This window comes from Aythya fuligula, chromosome 6 (assembly GCF_009819795.1).
Source record: "Aythya fuligula isolate bAytFul2 chromosome 6, bAytFul2.pri, whole genome shotgun sequence".
Classification (NCBI taxonomy): domain Eukaryota; kingdom Metazoa; phylum Chordata; class Aves; order Anseriformes; family Anatidae; genus Aythya; species Aythya fuligula.
Genome location: NC_045564.1, coordinates 31,787,948 through 31,808,394, shown reverse-complemented (window position 1 = coordinate 31,808,394; position 20,447 = coordinate 31,787,948). Strand labels below are relative to the sequence as shown.

The following is a 20,447-nucleotide window of genomic DNA, read 5'->3' as shown; positions in this document are numbered from 1 at the left end:
TCTCCTGACCCATACACAACACCCACAGATTCACAGAATCATTAGGGTTGGAAGAGACCTCCAGGAGCCACCCCCCTACCACCAATGTCACCCACTGAACCATGTCCCTAAGCACCACGTCCAACCTCTCCTTGAACACCCTGAGGGATAATGACAACACCACCTCCCTGGGCAACCCGTCCCAACGCCTGGCTGCTCTTTCTGAGAGGAAATGTCTCCTCATTTACAACCTGAACCTCCCCTGGCACAATTTGAGGCCATTCCCTCTAGTCCTACCACTAGCTACTTGTGAGAAGAGGCCAACCCCAGCTCCCCACACCTTCCTTTCAGACAGCTGTAGAAAGAAAGAAAGTCTGCCCTGAGCCTCCTCTTCTCCAGACCAAACACCCCCAGCTCCCTCAGCTGCCTCCTCACAGGACTTGTGCTCCAGGCCCTTCACCAGCTCCGTAGCCCTTCTCTGGACACACTCCAGGGCATCGATGTCCTTCTTGTATTAAGGGGCCCAAAACTGAACACAGCACTCAAGCTGCGGCACCCAGTCACAGAGCATACATTTAAAGGAAGCTTCTCGCTGTTTATTTTATTGTTGTGCCCAAATATGAGGCACTGAAACAGCGGGTAGGGAATGGAAACACGTTCCCTTAACATCAGTGAGGGCACATCTAGGAAGTGGCTAAAAACCAAAATGTCCTTAAATATGACAAACACAGATGGATGTCAGATACATATAGGTATTGTCACACACACCGCCGAGCAGACCCCATGGGAGTTCCCTTGTCTCTTGGTGAACGAATAATCTTTTGTTTCCTGTCATGCTTGTCTCTTAACAGGTAGCCTGGGTACATGCTCTCCTCCCTTGCCAGAGCCCAGACAAAATATCTGACTAAATCAGACAGATTTATTCCTCAGCTGCACAGGTATGATTCAAAGATAAAGGTCTTGTGCAGCTCTAATTACAGGATAAAGGCTTGGCAACTTTCCCTGACAGCTGGCAGGGCTCTTACTCCTCTGTTGGCTCTCAGCCCGTAACACTTTGCCATAGATAAAATGGAGGCAGGTGAATTTTCAGACAGGGGTCTAACGCTGATGAAATGGCTTATTGGGCTCAAAAGTGAAAAGACTGTCCTAATGACAAAACCAAGGAGATTTGAACTTCACAGCTGGTTTCAGTGTGCAGATCCACATGAAAACATGGTCATTTAGAAGCAACTGGTATATTGGTATCTTAGGGCACAGAAAATGGAGAAAGCTTGCAACAGCATTAAATGTGAAACTAAATACAGTAAAACAAAACAGTGGGAAAGTCATCTCAGCTCACATGGGAACCAAACTGTCCCCACTGCGAGGAAATCTGAAATTCATGGTGGTAAGGTAGTGCTGCCTATTAACCATGGAAGGAATTTACTTACTTTTAAAAAGAGGATGTGTGGGGTCCAAATCACTTTGGAGAAGTTGCTGAGAAACTCCCAACTCAAAAAAAAAAAAAAATACAGAACTGTATGTCTCTAAAACAGGAAGAAAAACTTGTACAGAAGAATGCAAAACTGATCAGGTGGTAACTATATATTTTATTTATTATATGTAACGTCTTACACAAATAGTTTAACTCATTAAAATTAGGGTACATCAAGTGAAACCTATTTGTTTTCTACCACCGCAGAGGTAATTGGCCAGCTATTTGGACAGCTCAAAGCAGTAGGACAAAATTATCTTCATGCTAATATTTAAATCAATGTTGGAAGCAATGGGAAGTATAGTGTTGCATGCAAAACTGACTTAAAAGCAGTATTTAAGCTTAAATACAATGAAAGGCATGGAGCCAGGAACTCATTACCAGAGATGACCACAAACAGTTTCTGTTTGTCCCAGCCAGACTTTCAGCATTCAGCATTTCTGGACACAGGTGAAAAAATAGCAGCATCCACAAAACCTATGACACAACATTATCCATGCCAATTTCACGTTTAAAACCCAAACCATTAATGCCATATCTACCTTGAAAAGGAAAAGAAACAAAAGATCATGGCCATATACAGCTGATAATGTGACAGCTGCATAAAAATCCTCCAGCACAGATTACATGATGCTATCCATGACGACTGGTATAAAAACATGAAGCAGAAGTATTTGGTCAAAGAAAAGCTAGTAATGGATTTGCCACTTTGGAGGTCAGACTGAAGACTTGTAGGAACAAGTACAGACAAGATTTATTGGTAAAATGAGAATAAGATACACAAACTGCTATTTGACAAATGCTAGTACAGATGCTGCACTCATGAGACCCAAATTCTGCAAAGAGGAAAGCATATAGGGAAGCATTGTTCACAGAAACAAATAATGCATGAAAACAACATATATCTTTTGATCAGAAAAGATTACTTTTCTTAGCTGACTGTGAAATACAAGCAATTTAAGTATAGCAGTTGAACAAATTAACTTTCTTCTTAGAACCTGATCGGTGAATTAACTGCTGCATGTTCAGTTACTACACTTAAAAGATGCCAGCTGGTATGTTTCTCTATTCAATTCCTCTTGCTTTCAATTCTGATCGAACCCGCTTCAGATAATCAGGATCAGGGTAGCCAAAACTAGAAGAAGAAGAAAAGACTTGTTTAGGATACTTGTGCAAAGAAGCACTTGACAGTTTTACAGACCCTTCACATCAAAATCTCTTAAAATACTTTACAAATTTAATGCACACACTTCTCACCCTACTGAGAAGGCAGGCCTTGCAAATTATATGCATCTTTCTGAAAAACAGACCAGAAGTGTCTCCAAGTGAGCATTCAAAACACGAATATAACAGCACCTCTGAATTTTAAGTAGCATGTCACCGAAAGGATATACACAGCAAGTGATAAGAAGGGGTCATTCAGCAAAGTGGAGGATAAACCAAAATTAATATTTTTTGCTCTTTTATGATCCTAGTCCAGGAGGGAGTACGTAACTCTAGGCACAGATCTTTAGAGCTTGTTGGAAGACGCCTGACCCTGAGAGGCTTCAACAAGCTTAAAATGAGTGTTCCAAGCTTCCTTCTAAACTCTCAGATAGAGCCTGAGAAGTGAAAGCAAAATACTTTTGTTATCTGTATTACAACATGATTAGAGCTTTGTCAAGCAAGTTTGCATGTTACTACAGAATTAACCAGTATTTAACCAAGATGTTTACTATTGTACACATAAGCTGTGCATGTTCAGAACAGAAAAAAAAAAAAAAAAAAAGAAAAAAAGAAAAATAAACCCAGCATCCAATTCTATATTCTGAGCTTTGACAACATTATTTTTGTTTATCTAGTTAGAAGCATTTTGCTTCAGTTGCTAGTTTTCTAATCAAGATGTCCCTGTACACATATTCAAAGCACCAAAGCCTCTTACTGATGAATGATTCCTTCAACATTGGTCACCAAGAAAAGGTTAAAGACAGGAGGACTTAAAGGCAGAAAGTGTCATCAAAAAATGGGTTCTTCCTGAGACATGCGTGAGGGGTGCAGGATTGTTTAATCTACTTTATTTCATTCTAGAGACAATTCAGTCCTGGGCTTTCATATTACTCACCACGACAACTGCCACATTCAACAGACAGCTGTGCTCCAATGTCTGTTTTCATAGGCAACAGCATTAAAATAACCCAGAAGCATCATATTTTTATTTACAGAGTGATTCTCTTGGGAAGATTCAAAATTTCCTGGGAACACAAGAGAACACCCTGGAGGGCTGTAACTGCCGGCATGACTGAGAATGCATTGGAGGCTGATTTGTAGGTGCAGCAACCCTGACCAGCCAGTGCTGTGTACAAGCCTTGGCCACAGAATTGACTTAGCCAGCTAATTGTAACAGAGGAGCCTGCAGGCAACTCCCCCTCGTTACCAGCAGCCACACCACGTGCGTGTCCTTGCCTTTATCTCGAAGTGCAGCAAGATTTCGTGTGAACATTCTTTCTGTTTTACAGCAGAAGTGCTCAACAGAGTTGCCTTCTTGTAAGAAAATCCTGCAATCGCTTGAAAGACCAAAATGCCATCCCATCTCTGGATGGGGTCTGCGTGGCATGCCGTGCCCTGACTAGAGGCCCAGTCAGTGCTGCACAACTCAGAGTAGTGAAATTTGGTGAAATTTGCATCACAATTGTTGAAGTGGACATGGAATGAGGGGTACGGCCTGATGGCAAAACTTCTTTGTCGGTCCCAGCCCTCCCATCACTGCTACCCTCCACTTATTCTTGCAGTCAGTATTTGTTTTACTTGTCATCTTTCTCGTAGTGTTATTTACAGCAACTGCCTATAAATATATTGAAAACTAACAATTTTCCAAGTAGCACCAAACAGCTTCCTGATATAATCTCTAATTAGGCACATCTTTAAGAAAGGACAACTGTACGTGCCTCAAGGGATGGAAGGTCGTGATCCTGACCAGAAGGCTGTTACAGATTGAGGAATTAGTGATCCATGTACCAGTGCTGCACGTACAGCACAGCCTTCAGTTTCTGTTGTGCCATGCACATTCCTCGGCCACAGGATAACCTCAGCCAGCAAACCATAACAGAGGAGCCTGAGGGCAGCTCCCACGCAGAGCCAGCGATTACACCACCTGCGTGGCCTTGCTTTTATCCAGCAGCACAGCAAGACGTTCTCAAGAAATGCTGGAGAGTTGTTTTCCTCTAAGAAAAACCTGTTTTAGCTCAAATGGCTAAAATGGGGAAACCCTTTCTAGAGACAGCCCGCGTGGTGTGCTGTGCCCTGATCAGAAGCCTCCTCGATGCTGCACATCTCAGGGTTTCAAGTATTTAAAGGGGCATGACCTTATCGATACTACTGGCTCTTTCTTTACACCTTTAATTCCAAGTAGAATGTCAAATGATCCTTTACAGAGTCTGAGTGCCTTTCTTTCTGCTGTCGTACTGGACCAGCACCTCCTGGTAACAGCTGGTAGCAGAAGAGGCTGAGATCAGGAGCCAAGCCTTAGCTGCTCTCAGCAGAGTGCCGTCCTGTCCTGTACCACAGATAGTTTCTAATCATAGCAGGCATTAGCTGATTAAGTACCTCACACAACTGACTGGTGAATGAGTGGCCTAAGGGGCAACAGAAAACTAAACTCATCCTTGTTCCAACTGTCAAAATTTTGTCTGTGATGCTTATTGTTGCTGCATGCAGTGCTGCCCGTGCTTTTCCTATCACCAGTTGCACTAGCAGCACTCAAAGGCTGCGAAGGTGGTTCAAGTCTGAATCCACAGAACTTTCCACTATCACTTTTTTTAGCAACAAGCCAGGTCAGATACATCAGATTTGCCCGTGGCTTGCAGCACAATGAAAAATCTGAAAGCTCTAATGTGGAAAGCGTACAGGGTAGCCATCCTGCCGCATCTGACTAGCATTATAATTACTTAAAGACCACTTACTTTGTAGGTCCACCATACATGGAGGTTTTGTGGTGAATATCGTTCCATGTGATAACACCTTGTAAGCCAGTAGTGCGTGACTGCCCCACTGTGAAAATCAATTTTTGCTGAAAGGCTCTTTGGAGGAGCTGCAGAATTTCTCGCCCTTCCTTATTATTAGGTAAATACGCTGTCCGAAAAACCGCTTGATAAGGTGCCCCTGGGTTCGGATGGTCCTTCTGTTTTGTAGAAAAACAGAACAAAAATGCATCGTGTTACCATAAATTCTTTCAAAGTGTGGAAATCACACATCCCAGCTTTCGCAGTACATTTTATCTCTCTTTGATCCATTCAGAAGGACACAGCATGACTGATTTTAAATGTTTTTTTCTCATTATACAACTTCTTTTCTATACATTTCATTCACATTTTCTTTTCATCACTCATACATCCATCCCATTGCTATTGTTGTTATTTTTCTCCTCTTTGATTTCCCAAATACTCGTCACCCCACCCCTGACTTACTCATTCATCCCATTTTCATTCCTAGTCATGACCCCAAACATGGAACATAAGCTGGTTTCTCAGCTGGAAAATTTAGAAGCCAACCTGCTCTTCAGTTTTGTCAATTGTTGTCATTTGCTAAGAGAATGGCTCAGAAAAGCCTCATTAAACATACCAGATTCTACTTACATGTTACCACTCCATAGATTTGTAGCGAACAAATAGAAAAGATGGAGAACTACAGAATTTTACACTCAACATTGGCTTTGCTGGGGGGACAGTGTATTGTATGGACCTTTAAATATACTTACAGTTTGAATCCCGCCTTTCATATCATAGTGAATCACAATAGTACCACAAGTGGGATATCCAGGAAGATGTGAAGAAATAAATTGAAATGACATTTCTCCCTCGGGTTGATTTCCTTGCATGACCCCATAGACGGTATTACAAACAGGACAAGTTTTCTTGTAAGTCATGGCCTTTGTGATGCAACCTTTGCAAAACGCATGCTTGCACTTTGTCAGTATTACTTTATCATTCATTCCCTCCATGCAAATAGGACATGTACTATCGGTGTCTTCTTCTGTCTTTGCCTTAGCCTCCTCTTTGGAAGAAAAACTACTCTTTTGCCTGTCACCGTATTTCTTCTCAGACACTCCTGTAGCTTCTTTGTTGCCGAGTGGTGTCCTGGTTTTAGTTTCTGCAGAGCCTCCAGCATTAAGAAGTTTCATGATGTGCTTTTCAGCAGCATCGAGATGGTTTGGTAAACCATATAAAATTATTTTGTCTTCCTTCTTCTTAAATTTTACGTGCAGGTCTTCCAATTGTTTTCCATCAAGCATATTTAATCTTTGCTCCTGATACTCTGAAAGTTTACAGCTGATGAGTTTTTCTCTTAACATTGCAAAGGCATTCTGAAATGCATTGATGAAAGCTTCCATAGCATGGGAAAACCTATCAGAAATTTTGGACCTTGGCCTAAATATTATGAGCATCTTCTGGCTATCTGAACTGTGTTTCTTTTCCATTACAGTATCAAAATTTTCTTTAATGTCCTCAATTTCTTTTCTTAATGCTGTTTCCAACAGATTGAACACAGAAGCATCAACTGCAATTTCGTTCCTGTAGGTATACAATTCACATGGTATATCCACATTCTTTTCAGTTTGGCTGTTCTGCATTTCCTCTGCTAGAAAGTTTTTGGCATTCGAAATTTCTTTTGTTGGACCACGGAGGAGTAGTTGCTTTTCTTCCTGTTTGGCAAGAAGATTACTGAACCTATTATTTAATTTCATTATTGTCTCATTTAAGTGGTAACTGTTCGTTAGGGAAATTTTTTCCTGTTGCACATCTTTGATATTTTTCTGAAAAGCACTGGTAAAAAAATCCTTAGCTTTTTGCATTGATGCAGAACTTTTAGAACTTTTATTAGAAGTGAAGCATACTGTTGTGTACCCATTGTTACAATCTTTATTTCTTAAATGCACCCCAAAACATTCATTCAGTTCCTTAATTTGATCTTTGCAGGTATGACAGAAATATTCATAGAGAGCTGATGGAACTGTAAGCTCATCGCTTTCTTCATTTTTCAGACCATTCCCATCTTCTAAACCATTCTTACTCCCAGTATGTGAAAAATCATGGTATTGGTCGTAGCCTGCAAGGATATCTTTAAAGTAATGATAAGCTTTTTCAATATCTGTGTAGTCTCCTGTTAATTTCTCATAGCCGTCAACATCAGGATTTCCTTCTCTTTTTAGGTTTGGACACATAAGAGCAATTTTCTCCCTTTGCTGTTTAGTGAACATACTGGTATTCAATATCGCAGATACTGTAAGAAAAATCTAAAGAGAAGACAAGAAGACATTTATTTTTTTTTTCCCTATGGTTCTCAGCTTGGTGCTTCTATAGTTTGAGTAATGAAAACCTTGACACAATTCTGTAGGGCAAGATTAACATAGAGAAATTTGCACAGTGTTTCTTTTATGCCATGTATACAGACACTACGTCAGAGTAAAGCAATCTGCTTCTAAATCAGCAGCAAAACTGAAGTTTGTTAATGTCATCAGTTTTATGGGAACAAAGAACAAGGAACTTTGCTACTTAGCGTGAGAGGCTACACATTTCAACAGCACAGACATTACATTACATTGTTCTTTTTTATTACATTAGACTTCCCAGTCATTTTCACTCCTTAAAAAAAAAAAAAATCCAAAAGAAATGATTCAGTAACTCAGGGTTAAGGCACAAAGCAGGATTCTGAACAAACACGTTCACATCTCTACTTTGCACAGAAAGAAGAGAATTTGCATTAAATGCTACAGATATCAAATAACCATTAAGTCAGCACGTGACATACCCCAAAGCTGCATCTATGCTACGATGCAGAACAAGACAAGCTCTCTGGGTCGGGTGTCAATGTCTCAGTTGAGCATCATTCAGCATCATGTAAGTTATAGACTCGCCCTACAGCTTACACCATGGCCCTAAAGCACAGTTGACCTTTTCCATATGACTTTTAGTTCAAAGTGTTAGAAACATTCGTTGCGCTATGCCCCATCAGAGCAAATTTTTGTAAGACTGAGGTATGGGATGGAAGTAATTAGAGCTGTTTGAGGGAAGCAAACCATGCTGAAGTAGTGTTGGAGGTCTGTGTACCAGGAAGAGATCCAAACCTCATGCAATTCTTCCACCTTTTGGCAACAGTCCTTGGTGCATGCTACCCCCTGAAACCCACCAGGGCACCGCTTATGGAGCAGCAGTGCCAAAACCATCAAAAGCTGCTCCCTACCCCAGTTTTATTGACTAAGGCAGCATGATTAACATTTGTGTGGTATGAAACACTGGAGTGTGACAGGAAGCAGCGCTGTTTGGCCTTTCCCAAAGGACTCACGGGACCACAAGCAGGGCAGGCTGTGATGCTGCTTTATACCTCTTCCTAGCCTACCTTTTTGGTCACGGTTTCAGCTGCGGTGTCTCGCTGGCCTTCAGCAGCCTGCTTTTCCCCAGACCCCCGAGGCGGTGGGGAGATGTGGTATGGCTGGGAGCAGCTGGCGGCGGCTTGCGACATCGACTGGTCCCCACTCAGGCCCCCTTTCTCGGGCTGGATGCTGACCTTCAGGCACTTGCCACCCATGTCCACGACGTGGTCAGTGCGGGACTCCACATTCTTCTTATCTGCGGGCAGAGGGACGTTTGGGCGATGAACCCCATGCAGCCACAGCCACCCCTCGCCCACCCGCCCCACCACAGTGGGCACAAGATGGTGCCTGGGGGCGGCCATTTCATGCCCCCCACCCCTACCTCGCTCCTGCTGGAAGTACACCAGATAGGTGCCGGGCTCGGGGCCCGCCTGCAGGTCACACTCGCCTCCCCCCGAGCGTTTCCCTGACTGGAAGTAGCTCTGGAGCTTCAGCTTCGCCTTCTCGCCGTCATCAGGCGCTGGGCTCAGCTTCACCAGCAGCGGCGCCGCCATGGTGCCTGCCGCCAGCTTTCGCTTTCGCTTCCCGCTCCGCCGCTCGGGGCCGTCCTTCCCTGGCTCTGAGGTGCTGAGGAGCCGCCGCCTGTGGGGCCGGGACCGGAGCTGAGGGAGAGGCTCTGGGGCACAGCCGGAACAGCCGTGGCGTGAGGTAAAAGCTTGGGGCAGCAGCCGCCTCCTGGCTGCCTTCTCCCGTCCCAGGTCTAAAGGGCGGCCGGCGGCAGCCCCGGCCCCATTTCCAGCACCGAGAGCCTGAGGAGAGCTTCCCTGGCGGGGTCACCAAGTGAGTGCTGGGCGAGTGCCGCTGTCCTCTGGGCTCGGGATGAGCTGGAGTTGGCCTTTCATCACCCACTTCTCTCGGTTTGTGCTAGGCGAAGGTGTGGATGCTTCAGCTGCAGCGGGCCGCTCGTTGTAAGTTCATCCCTTGTAAGTTCCTCTCTGAGTGGCGTTTTAGGTGTTAGGAGGCTTCCTACATATTTTTTTTAAAGCTGGGGGTGCTGGTTTGGCTTGAAACAGAACCGTTTCTGCAAGAACCCCGCGCATTCAATAGTAATGTGTTGTTTTCTCTTTCCTGTTTTCCCGATAAAGTCATCAGTCGCTGACCCCAGAAGACTCTCGGAGCTCAGGTAAGCCTTGCGTTTCGCTGTCTGGAAAGCAAATTCCTGCATTTTGTTTGCAAGTGCAGCTACAACCAGCAAGCTGGAAAACTTTGGCATGGGACAACTAAAAACAACCCTAAACATATAAGTAGGTCGTAGCCGTGAGTCAACGTTACTGTTCGTTACTTCAGCAGGATTTGCTTGCATCTCTTTTATCAAGCAGAGCTCAGAAGTGCCTTGATGAATTGGTGTGCATGCTGTTAGACTCTTTTTATAAGTAGCATACTCCAATGAAAGTTTAATTAAACTCATACAAATTGATTTACATTAATTAAAATTGCTACTGCACGTAGTTCTGTTGACACCTGCAATCAGGAGACTATATAGCCCTAGGAACAACACAAACACTTACCTACTCTGTTACATTAATTTGTTTCCTAAAAAAAAGTGGTTTTAAAAGCCCTTCTGAATTCCTAAGCTCCTTCCAAAGAAAGAACTCGCTCTCAGGATGTAAGTGCAGACCGCTTGATGACAGAATGAATGGGCTGACAAGCCTTCCTCTGGCAGCGTGGCTGTGGGTCAGACTCTGCAAGGGCCTGAGGTGCTGTACAGACCCTTGGACATTATTGGAAATCAGTAACAAAATGCCACGAACGCCCTGAAGATGGCAGAGAAGGGCCAGCCTTCAAAACACGCTCAGAGGGGAGAAGTGTTTTCTGCTTGTGCAGGCGTTTTGAAGCCTTGATTATGGCAAGGCTTTTCTCATTTGCTTTTTCAACTGGAGTCTTAGTGGTAAATGCATTGATTTCTTTGCTTAGTTGTGCTTACTCAGCCTCTGAAAAAGGAAGAGAAAAGATCAGACTATAACAAAAATATTAGTAAGCAGTGAGACTAAGATGAAATTCAGAGCTCTAAAACAAACACACACATTATATATATGTGTATATATTATATATATTATATATATATGTGTGTGTATATATATAAAAGTTTTTTTCAGAGGTTTCTTGGATTTCACTTTATATTATTCTGTATCCTAGAGCCAAGAATGGACAAGGACAGCTTGATGATCCCAATCAACAAAGATGCTTATGAAGTTCTTAAGAAAAGAGAGCAGTGTCTAAGTAATCTCATTGACAAAAAGTTTGCTTGTACGTTCACCTTTGGAAGTGTAAAATCCACTGCTGAAGTGTACAGAACAATACTAAAGCAGGGAATTCACATATCAGTTTGTAAAGATGATCTTACAAAACACAAAGCCGATGCTTTGGTGAATGCAGCCAATCAATACCTAGCACATGAAGCAGGCCTTGCTCTTGCTCTTTCAAGTGCTGGAGGGCCAGAAATAAAAGAGGAAAGCAGTATTTATATTAATAAATACGGAAAACTCGCAACTGGCAAAATAGCAGTGACAGGTGGAGGGAAGCTTTCATGTAAGAAAATTATTCATGCAGTTGGCCCAAGGTGGTGCATGTTTCAAAAGGCAGAATGTTGTGTCCTGCTTGAGGAAGCTATTGTGAATGTCCTGAAATACGCTAATGCTCCAGAAAATGGTATAAACTCTGTGGCTATCCCAGCAGTGAGTTCAGGTATTTTTGGCTTCCCACTCAATTTGTGTGCTCAAGTGATTGTAATGGCTATAAAGGGATTTTTTGAGAGTAACCCACCAGGAAGTCTCAAGGAAGTCCGTCTGGTGAACATTTGTGACGAAACAGTAGCAGAAATGAAAAAGGCCTGCGAAAAGTTTCTGGGCGATAGCAATTCGCTTCAGGAAACTGCTCCAGCTTCGCTAAGTGATCTTGTACCTGTCATAGTTGGAAACTGTCGCTTGCGTATCTTAAAAGGACACATTGAAGAGCAAGAGGTAAGTCCATCCTGCAATATATTGAATGTGAGGTTGCCTCTGAGTCCCTACGGGCTTTGGGGGCCAAGAGTACAGAACACGTTTTACTGGTCCACGAAATTGCCATCTCATCTTGATGAAAATTTATGAAAGATAAATAAGCTATATCTGCAAGGAGCTAGATTTTTAAATGGGTTAGAAAGCTTTTTTTTTTTTTTTGTATACATGCTACTGTGGGATAATAGTAAGTAGCTAAATATTGGATGATAATATAATAAATAATAAGTAATAATATATCCATATGTTTTCTCTTTCTATTGTAATATCATAGGAGTTCACATTTTATCATGCATTCTCTAGAAGTCTACGCTTTGCCTTGTCTTTTTTTTTCCTATAATTTATGTTGTCATAGCTGTCAGCTGACAATAACTTAAACAGTTGGTGTGAACCTTACCTTTCAATGTTGCATCATTAAATGATTAATTGATCAATTACATGATTAAAATCATTACAACTTCTGAATAAAAATATATACCTTTACTGCCACTAGTAGGTGTATACTTTGATGTATTCCAGCACTGTGCTTAGCAGTAGTGAGAGAAACTATCAAAAAGCTGATCTGCTGCAGCTGGGATTTCTTAAAGGAACTGTGCCTGGAAAGAATGCTCACTGTTGTAGCAAAACTTGCAAGTATAAAACTCAAGGTATACTGAAACTTTGAACTCTTTTCTTGCAGACTGTAGCCATTGTTAGCTCCGTGTCTTCAGATGGCATGTTTTACTCTCCAGTTTCATCGCCAATGATGCACAAAGCGGGTCCAGCTCTTCAAGAGGAAATTCTGTCTCAGCTTAGGCATTCTTCTTCTTACAAGGAGCTCATAATAACAAAAGGGTATAACCTACCCTGCCAGCATGTACTGCACATTGTGTGGCAACAATACAGACACATGGTGTTACTGTGTGAGGTGATGATCAGTTAAACTGGGTTTTAATTGAAGATTTTCATGTTGAGTGATGCGAGGACTAAAACACTTCTTTTTCCTGCAGCAATTAAAAGAAGCAGTTACCAAATGCTTGTATTACATTCAGAATCTGAAATCCCCCTCAGTTTCTTTTCCGGCAAAGGGGATTTGGTCAGTAATGCTACCGGAGGAAACAGTGGCGGAGATCATGATTGAAGAGGTTTCAAATTTTGCCAGGAAATTCCCCGATATGTTAGATGTGCAGTTTGTCCTTTGCCCAGATGACAGTGCTTCCTATCAGGTAATAAATTTGTTAACTGCCAGTAAGGTGACCCCAAAACAACTGTAAAAAATACTTCAATAGATGACTACAAGTTAAAATAATTTGAATTCCATACTACTTACAGTATTGGTGAGTGGCAGTTTCCCTATCAAACTATTTGTCGTTCATCAACAGGTATTAATCTTTACAAATATTTATTTTTTTCTTCACTAATCCAAAAGTCTTCACCCTGTGATCTGATAGCAATTTACCAGATGCCAAATCCACTGCCTAGCAGAGCAGTGCTTCTGGGGCTTTCCAAGTGAGATCAGGAAGAGGAGCTTTGGGGTAAAGGTAGGGAGATAGTTTTAAAACTTAGTAAAGATTCGTCAACATTAAATTGCAAGTAGTGGACACCTTCATCTGCTGAATTTCACATGTACCACAGCCACAAGGTATTGGGAAAGGTGTCATTCGATGTGTAAGGTGTCTTACCTTAGGAGACTTAGAAGAGCAGAAATGCATTTGATAGCCAGGAATAAAATTTTGGCAAAAGCTGATAAATATGAACTGTTAACATGCTATCAGAATTTGTTGCGTAATTAGAACTGTAAACTGCTTACCAAACAGAGTTTTGAAGAGACTAATTGCATGTTCGATAACAGAGCTTACAAACTGCTCCTAAACTTTTCTCTTTCAAGGCTTTCCAGAGAAAACTTAATTCGGTAGAAAGAAAAGAGCAAGAAAAGCAGTATAACTATGGAAGCAGTCATCCAAGTAAGTCATGAACAGAAGGGGTGTTGTGAGAGAATGAGTGGTCCTGGTTTGAGGATCTGAAATCACATTTCTTTAAACTTCACTTTGTGTATGTGTCATGGGCAAAGGCAAAAATGCAGGAGAACTTTGCATGTTGATAGTTCTAGTGTTTGGTAAACACTAAAAGGGGTGTAATGATCAAGGGAGAAGGTTACATTTACTCTGAAACTGTATTTTGTAGAAGTTACGTGAAGACTTACTAGATTAATAATTTAGTCTGCTTTTTACTATTATTAGGTTACTAAACTTGGCACTTGTAGTTCTTTTGTAAACTCCTCAAACTGCAGTGTTTTGTCTTCTGAAGTTAGATTCAAGATGGGAGATAATTATGTCCAAAATGATGTTTCCTTAGATTTGAAGTTTCCTTAAATTTGAAGAAGCTATCTGTGATAGTTACATATTTTTTTCAAAGTAGTCATTTTTCATCACAATTTCCACCATGCCAGGAACCAGTGCGTATCATAAAAATTGAAGGAGGATTGTTTCAAATTAATTTACCAAGCTAGACACAAATTTGTAGATTGCTTCCATCAGCCTGCTCCTCAAGCTGCATCTCTAAGCGATGACTGCCGCTCCTTCCTGCTCTGACAGATGCTTTCAGATACCTGTGGGCAGGCTCAATTCAGTGTCTCCCCTCCGTGTTTGCAGGGATTCATGTAGAGGATGTGAAAGTATCTGATGTGGATACCTCAAAGTAGTGATTGTCAGGTCTGCTGAGTCTGACTGCGTTTCATGGATTTACTTGGGATCTGTTTGTTACACATACTCATTTTTTTTTAGTTATTTTGAGAGCAAACATAGCCAAAATGGTATTGCTAAGACAGCTCTAAATGGAAGGTTTTCTATGCCTTTTTACCAGTCTCCTTCTTTTGGGGTTTTAGCATTGGAAACCGTTTGTTTCTATAGATTTTTTTCCAGATTTTTTTTTCCCAGATATTTACTTCTGGCTAAATTTAAAAAGAAATGCAATAAAATTTAGGCTGGCCCTTGTTGACTACATTTTAGGCTGCACGTATAACTGCGTTCCACACCTTCATCGCATTAAGAAAATGTGATAAGATTTAGTGCCAAGAAGCTCGTCCTTTGTGTTCTTGCTACTGGGTTCCATCGTAGTTTAACTTTTGGCTGGGACCTTGCTGGGAAGGCAGGGGAGTTGAGGATTACACATGATGGAGCTTATGGCTATATTTTCAGTTCAGGGGAGTGGGGTTGTTCCCCTAGGCTTGGAAATAGTTATATATGTTCAGGGTACAAGTCACCAATGTGCCAAGCCTATGCAGAGAAGCCTTGAATAATAACTAAAGTGATTATACCCACTGTAGGAAAAGTTTGAAAAGTTTGAAATCATACTGTCACTTGCAACGTAACCATGTAGGATATGCATGAATAAAATATATAATGGCACTGATTTACTTCCTGCTTAGAAAAAACATCTAAAATGTACCAGGTAACTTTGTTTTCCAGAGCAAAATTTCAGAAGGATATGTTGCCATTGTTACTTTTGACATTACTTGGCCGTTTCACTTACAAGATTTGCCATTTTGACATTGATAGGAACGAAACTAGATGCGCCCTTAGAAAATGTGCAGACAACGAAAAATGACAGCCAGTGCTAAACTTACTGGAAATCCTTTAGAGGAAGACACAACAAATCTACTTTTTTTTTTTTTTTTTCTTCCAGTAGAACCTCTGGTATCTAATCTTTTTTTTTGGGGTGTATCAGAGTAGTAGAATGTTTTTTGCACTGAATGTCTTGGATTATATATGGGAATGTGTAACAGTATTTGAAAGTTCCTCAGTCTTCCAATGCACTTACATAAACAATTTGTGTTCCAGGTACAGAGTCAGACAGTCAAAGTATGAAGAAGACTCCCAATAACAAACCGGTTATCGAACTTAAGGGGAGCACACACATTGCACTGAAAGCGGCAGAATCGTGGGTCCAACGCATAATAAAAGCTCAGGAGAGTCGCTGTGCTTGTATTGAAAACAATTTCATCTTTAGCCTTGGTAAAAAGGAGCTTGCAGAACTATCTCGAGAGCAGCATTCTGGTGTACGTGTATTAGAAAAAGTGAGAGGTGGGAAAGCAAGCCTGGAATTTCACGGCCCCCCTGATGCTGTCATTGATGCAGTGCTTACAGCTGAGAAATTGCTGCTTCGTGTGCAAGATAAGACTACAGCCAAACAAGAGGAGCTACTGCAGCTAATAGGTGCGTAAAGTAAATTAATGATTAAGTAAATAAGCACATAAATAGGGTCAAGTATGAAGCACCTGGGTATTGCTGAGATGTGCATTCAGTGCACACATAGACTGAGCATTGCTTTAATTACTGGTATTTCTGTACTGCTATCGTACAAGCCCTTGAAAGACCATTTGTTAGCTTACTGCCTTCAGTCACTTGCTTGGCAGTGTTCCCAGCAGGGCACCGTTTATCCAGGGGCTGACCATTGCTGCACAGCCAGCCGTCACACTGGCTTCCTTCAGAACAGCTTAACTTTAAAGCCTGACCACGGGAGACTTACAAAATTCACACTTAATTAACACGTACTTTTTGCTGAGCTCTTAGCTAGCTACAGTTGTACCACTGGGCTGCCTTGACTTCCATTAACAGTCGACAGAATTAGTGGAATTACAAAATGCTACCGAGTGATCCATTGTTCCTTGTGTTTGTATAGTAATTTAATAGAGACACCACTGTATGAAAGTTTGGCTGTAGAGAGATGTAATGGAAAAGATACATTATTTTATTTTGATTCTCTTTTTCTGTTTCTTTTTTTCCTAATAAACACAGCAGTAATATGAATATATATATAATTTCCTCTCGATATTAGCCTCTGGCATTACTTTGGAGACTGTCCAACATTCTTTGTTCTTAACTAAACTACCAAAATAATGCATTGGATCCTTCTTCCTTTTCTTTGCTTCAGATATTACAATATATACAAATTTTACTTCCTTATTTGTTTCCAGGCCAACCAAAAGCAGATCAGCTTTCAGAAGGACCCCTTCACAAGACAAATGCTGCTAAATGCTTCCAGATTTCACAGGTAGAATCACACCTTCAGGAGTTTAGGGACAGACAGAAACAATTTGAAAAGGCTGGGCTTCACGTTCATAAGGTAAAGAGGGTATTCATGGCAAAATTAAATCTCAACTGATATATTTGAAGTAACTTGTTTAATATGTGCTTTAAAAATTTGAACTATTTCAATATATTGCCTTTAAAATTAAGATCAGCTTGTCCTAATCCTTAAGATAGATGTTGTTTATTCCCTATAAAAAATACTTTGAACATACTGCAAATAATCACTGAAAAAAAGGTGTGGTTAAGTTTTGAGAAGTCCTTTTAGCTGTTCTGTATGTTCTGTCTCATCTTTCATGCTTCAGATGTTCCTCAAAAGGACTGTAGAGAAATATGAGATTGGAATGTTACATAAGTATAGTATTCCAGGACACCTTAATGCAGTATCTCTGTTTTCTTCCTGTGATCTTGACCTCCAAAATCAGCATTTGAACTTGTCAGAGTTATGATTCAGTGAGTAGTTTGCTGAAGTTGGGATCTTGCTTGGTTATCACTGCTTTACTTCATGGAAGGAGCATGAGGTTGTGCAACACAGGGAAATACATGAATTTGTGAAGAGTTGTCTAATGATAAGAGCAGGTAACTGGAAAGCAGACTGCCGCAAGCCTAACTGCCTTTCACATGGGGAAAGTATTCAGCATTGAAATCATAGCAAGCTGCCTGGAGTTCTTTGTGGTGCTCCTCATGCTGCATGCATGCAGCTGTGCATTCAAGACATGAGCTAACATAAAGACTGTCTTATCAATGGAACTATTTCCCTGAGAGTCCAATTTACATTAGCTGTAAAGTTCTGATCACTGAAAGCTGAGGTTCTCTGTGTCTGCCAGGACACTTCCAGTTGCCTACAAGATTAGGCTGTAAGCACCCACAAAGCTTATTCTCACGTATGGTTGATAGTCTGCTCAGCATAATGTAACTGCAGGAAATCGGTACAGTAAGATACGTTCCTGCTGATTTCAGTGAGAGGCATTGGATAACAGCATGGCTCCTACGTGGTCAGTGCATGTAACTTAAATCTAAAGTTCTTACATTGAAGAACGTAGCCTGAACAAGAGCTCTTGTGCATGTCATGGATACCGCTCTGTTTGCTTACGCTAGACTTACGTTACAGATTGAAAAAATCCATAATCCTCTCCTGTCTGCTGCCTTCCAACAAATGAAAAAAAATATAGAAGAAAAAGGAGGTTCCTCCAACGTATCCCACAAGCTGTACCAACGCGTTCCTGCGGAGTTCTGTACCTTGGTATGCCAGACAGGATTTCATAGAATGTATTCGCCACCAACAGGTAATGTAACTTGTACCTTTGATCAAAATGAACAGTGACTTACTGTTGAATTTGGATTGAAATCAGAAAGAATGATGCTGTCTTACACAAGAAGTGCTTCTTACCAGGGTTTTACGAGATTATTTTTTTTATACACATAGCCAAGATTTTAGTGTTTTCCCTTCCTGATACTGTAGTCAGTAAAGCTCTGGGAGGATAAACCTGGATTCTTGTCTAGCCCAGCCGCTGCTGGCAGAATTGTTAATTTACATGTAACACCACGTCCAAGTTTTGTTTTGTTGTATCACTCTGTAAAGGTCCAAGTCCATGTTGACTTGCTGCAAAGTTATCAGCTCAATGCTTTAAAACACGTTCAAAAGTATCACAGAATTGAGGCTGGGAGGTACTGGTGAAGGCCTGGTCTGATGCCCTGCCCAAGGCAGGTGCGATCGGAGGAAGCAGTGACTGAGTGGAGTACCAGGCAAACTAGAGCAGAGGACACTTAGGAAGAAAGTAGGTAAAAACACTCAAACAGAAAGCTCGTTGCCACCGTTTGTATGAAATGGTCTAATAGATGGTGTTCAAGATGACTTCAGAAACAGAAAGAGTAAGCTTTTAGTGCCTCGCCCTGCAATAGATGAAGGGCAGTAGCATGTGATATGTTGCTTGTCAAATGCAGAATTGGGATTTCAGGCAATAAACTAACTAAATAAATGTGTATTTGATTTTCCCTGTCTATGCAACAAAAATAGCACATAGTCACAGTTTCAAAGTAATAAATATGAAGGTCTCATTTATTTCTCTGCATTTTTCCACAACATAGTAGCGTTTTTATGTAGTACTCCCCGTATAAATCCCAAAGCTTTTTTGCAGCTTACATTATTAAAGTCTTACCTTCTTTGGTGCATATCTGAATCCCACTACATGGTGACATAAGTTTTGATACAAATACATTATCCCTTCATGTTTCTATTACCGGCTTACCAGTTAAATCAGAATAGTCATCACTGGAGTAATAGTAAATCAGAATGGCCACCAGCTGTCATTGCTTGTAATTTCAATGGGAATTCAGCGCTAGCCTCAAAAGTCACTTAACATAAATTTACTTCCAAGAGGCTGACATACTGAGCAAAAACATTAAATGCAATACTGAATAAAAAAGCAGTCTTTTAGCACTACCGCCCCAAAAGAACCTATTGTTAATGACCTTTTTCTCAAAATATTTTTCTTTTCCAGATCAAAGGTACGGAGCTGGCATTTACTTTAAAAGGAACCCAAAAAGCCTAATTGAGGATGGAGGGGATTGGGAAAAAGACTCAAAAATGTACGTGTTTGAGGCTGATGTGTTAACAGGCTTATACACTGGAGGCAGGCAGTCTTACATTATCCCACCAGCAGTGGAGGGAGATGCCACTAAGATGTATGACAGCTTAGTAGATGATGAAAGCAATCCTGGCATCTTTGTCATTTGCAACAGTGTTCAGGCCCTTCCACATTACTTGTTGACTTGCTCCCAAGTGAAGTAGAGGCATGTGGACCCCCGCAGAAACCAGCAGCATCCTGAGTAAGCATTAGGCAGAATGCTAGCTATGGTGAAGTCCCCCTTAGAACAAAGTTTGGTACTTAAGACCTCAAGAGGGTGCCCTACCTAGTAATGCCTTGTGACCAAAGAACCTCTTGACAGCTCTGAACTATCTATGAGGACAAGTAAGCTGGTACCTTAAGGAGATCAGAACAATCTGAGTTCATCTGTGTATGAAAATAGAATGGAAAGCAACATAAAATAGTTCAACATTTATCTTAATATTCTTAGCACATGACTACACATGACATGTTTGTATAAGTTGTCTTTTTTTCTACTATACTTTATTAATCTAAGATATTTCATGTAATAGTGAAATCCAAAACACTGAGGTTAATTTGATTCTTAAATCTTCTTTTGACTGAAATGGACAATGTATCAGGTGAATGCTGTTTTCCACCTAGGGCTGTGCTGTTAAATACACACAACAAACATGAAGCAACGCTTCAGGATTTCTAACAGTAGTTGCTATTACAGTTTTGGTTAAGAAATTCCAATCATTGTAGATTCTTGTATTCAAAATAAAAATTATGAATGATACTATCAGCTAATATATTTTTGTCCTTATGGTACAGATTTCTCAGTGGCGTTCAATCTCTTTGCAAGGCTACAATGAAAGTAGAGAACTGGTTCAAGTTACAGTTGGAATTGCTCTTTAATAATCTGCCTTTACCGATATC

General features: G+C 41.1%; 2 protein-coding genes across 2 annotated transcripts; one reads left to right on the top strand and one right to left on the bottom strand.

The window, feature by feature from the left end:
* Positions 1 to 1,616: 1,616 nt before the first annotated feature.
* DTX3L (deltex E3 ubiquitin ligase 3L) lies at positions 1,617 to 9,352 on the bottom strand. Its single transcript, XM_032189585.1, has 5 exons — positions 9,181 to 9,352; positions 8,825 to 9,054; positions 6,186 to 7,721; positions 5,392 to 5,609; positions 1,617 to 2,588 (listed from the first exon to the last, which is right to left on the bottom strand). Exons 1-5 carry the CDS (start codon positions 9,350 to 9,352, stop codon positions 2,519 to 2,521), a joined length of 2,226 nt encoding a protein of 741 aa, XP_032045476.1. The 3' UTR covers positions 1,617 to 2,518.
* A 603-nt stretch (positions 9,353 to 9,955) lies between these two features.
* On the top strand, positions 9,956 to 20,291 carry PARP9 (poly(ADP-ribose) polymerase family member 9). The gene is made up of 9 exons (XM_032190570.1): positions 9,956 to 9,981; positions 10,995 to 11,818; positions 12,534 to 12,761; positions 12,844 to 13,059; positions 13,722 to 13,797; positions 15,673 to 16,047; positions 16,809 to 16,957; positions 18,032 to 18,206; positions 19,422 to 20,291. The coding sequence occupies exons 2-9, from the start codon at positions 11,003 to 11,005 to the stop codon at positions 19,709 to 19,711; spliced, it is 2,325 nt and encodes a 774-aa protein (XP_032046461.1). The 5' UTR covers positions 9,956 to 9,981; positions 10,995 to 11,002; the 3' UTR covers positions 19,712 to 20,291.
* The last annotated feature ends 156 nt before the right edge of the window (positions 20,292 to 20,447 follow it).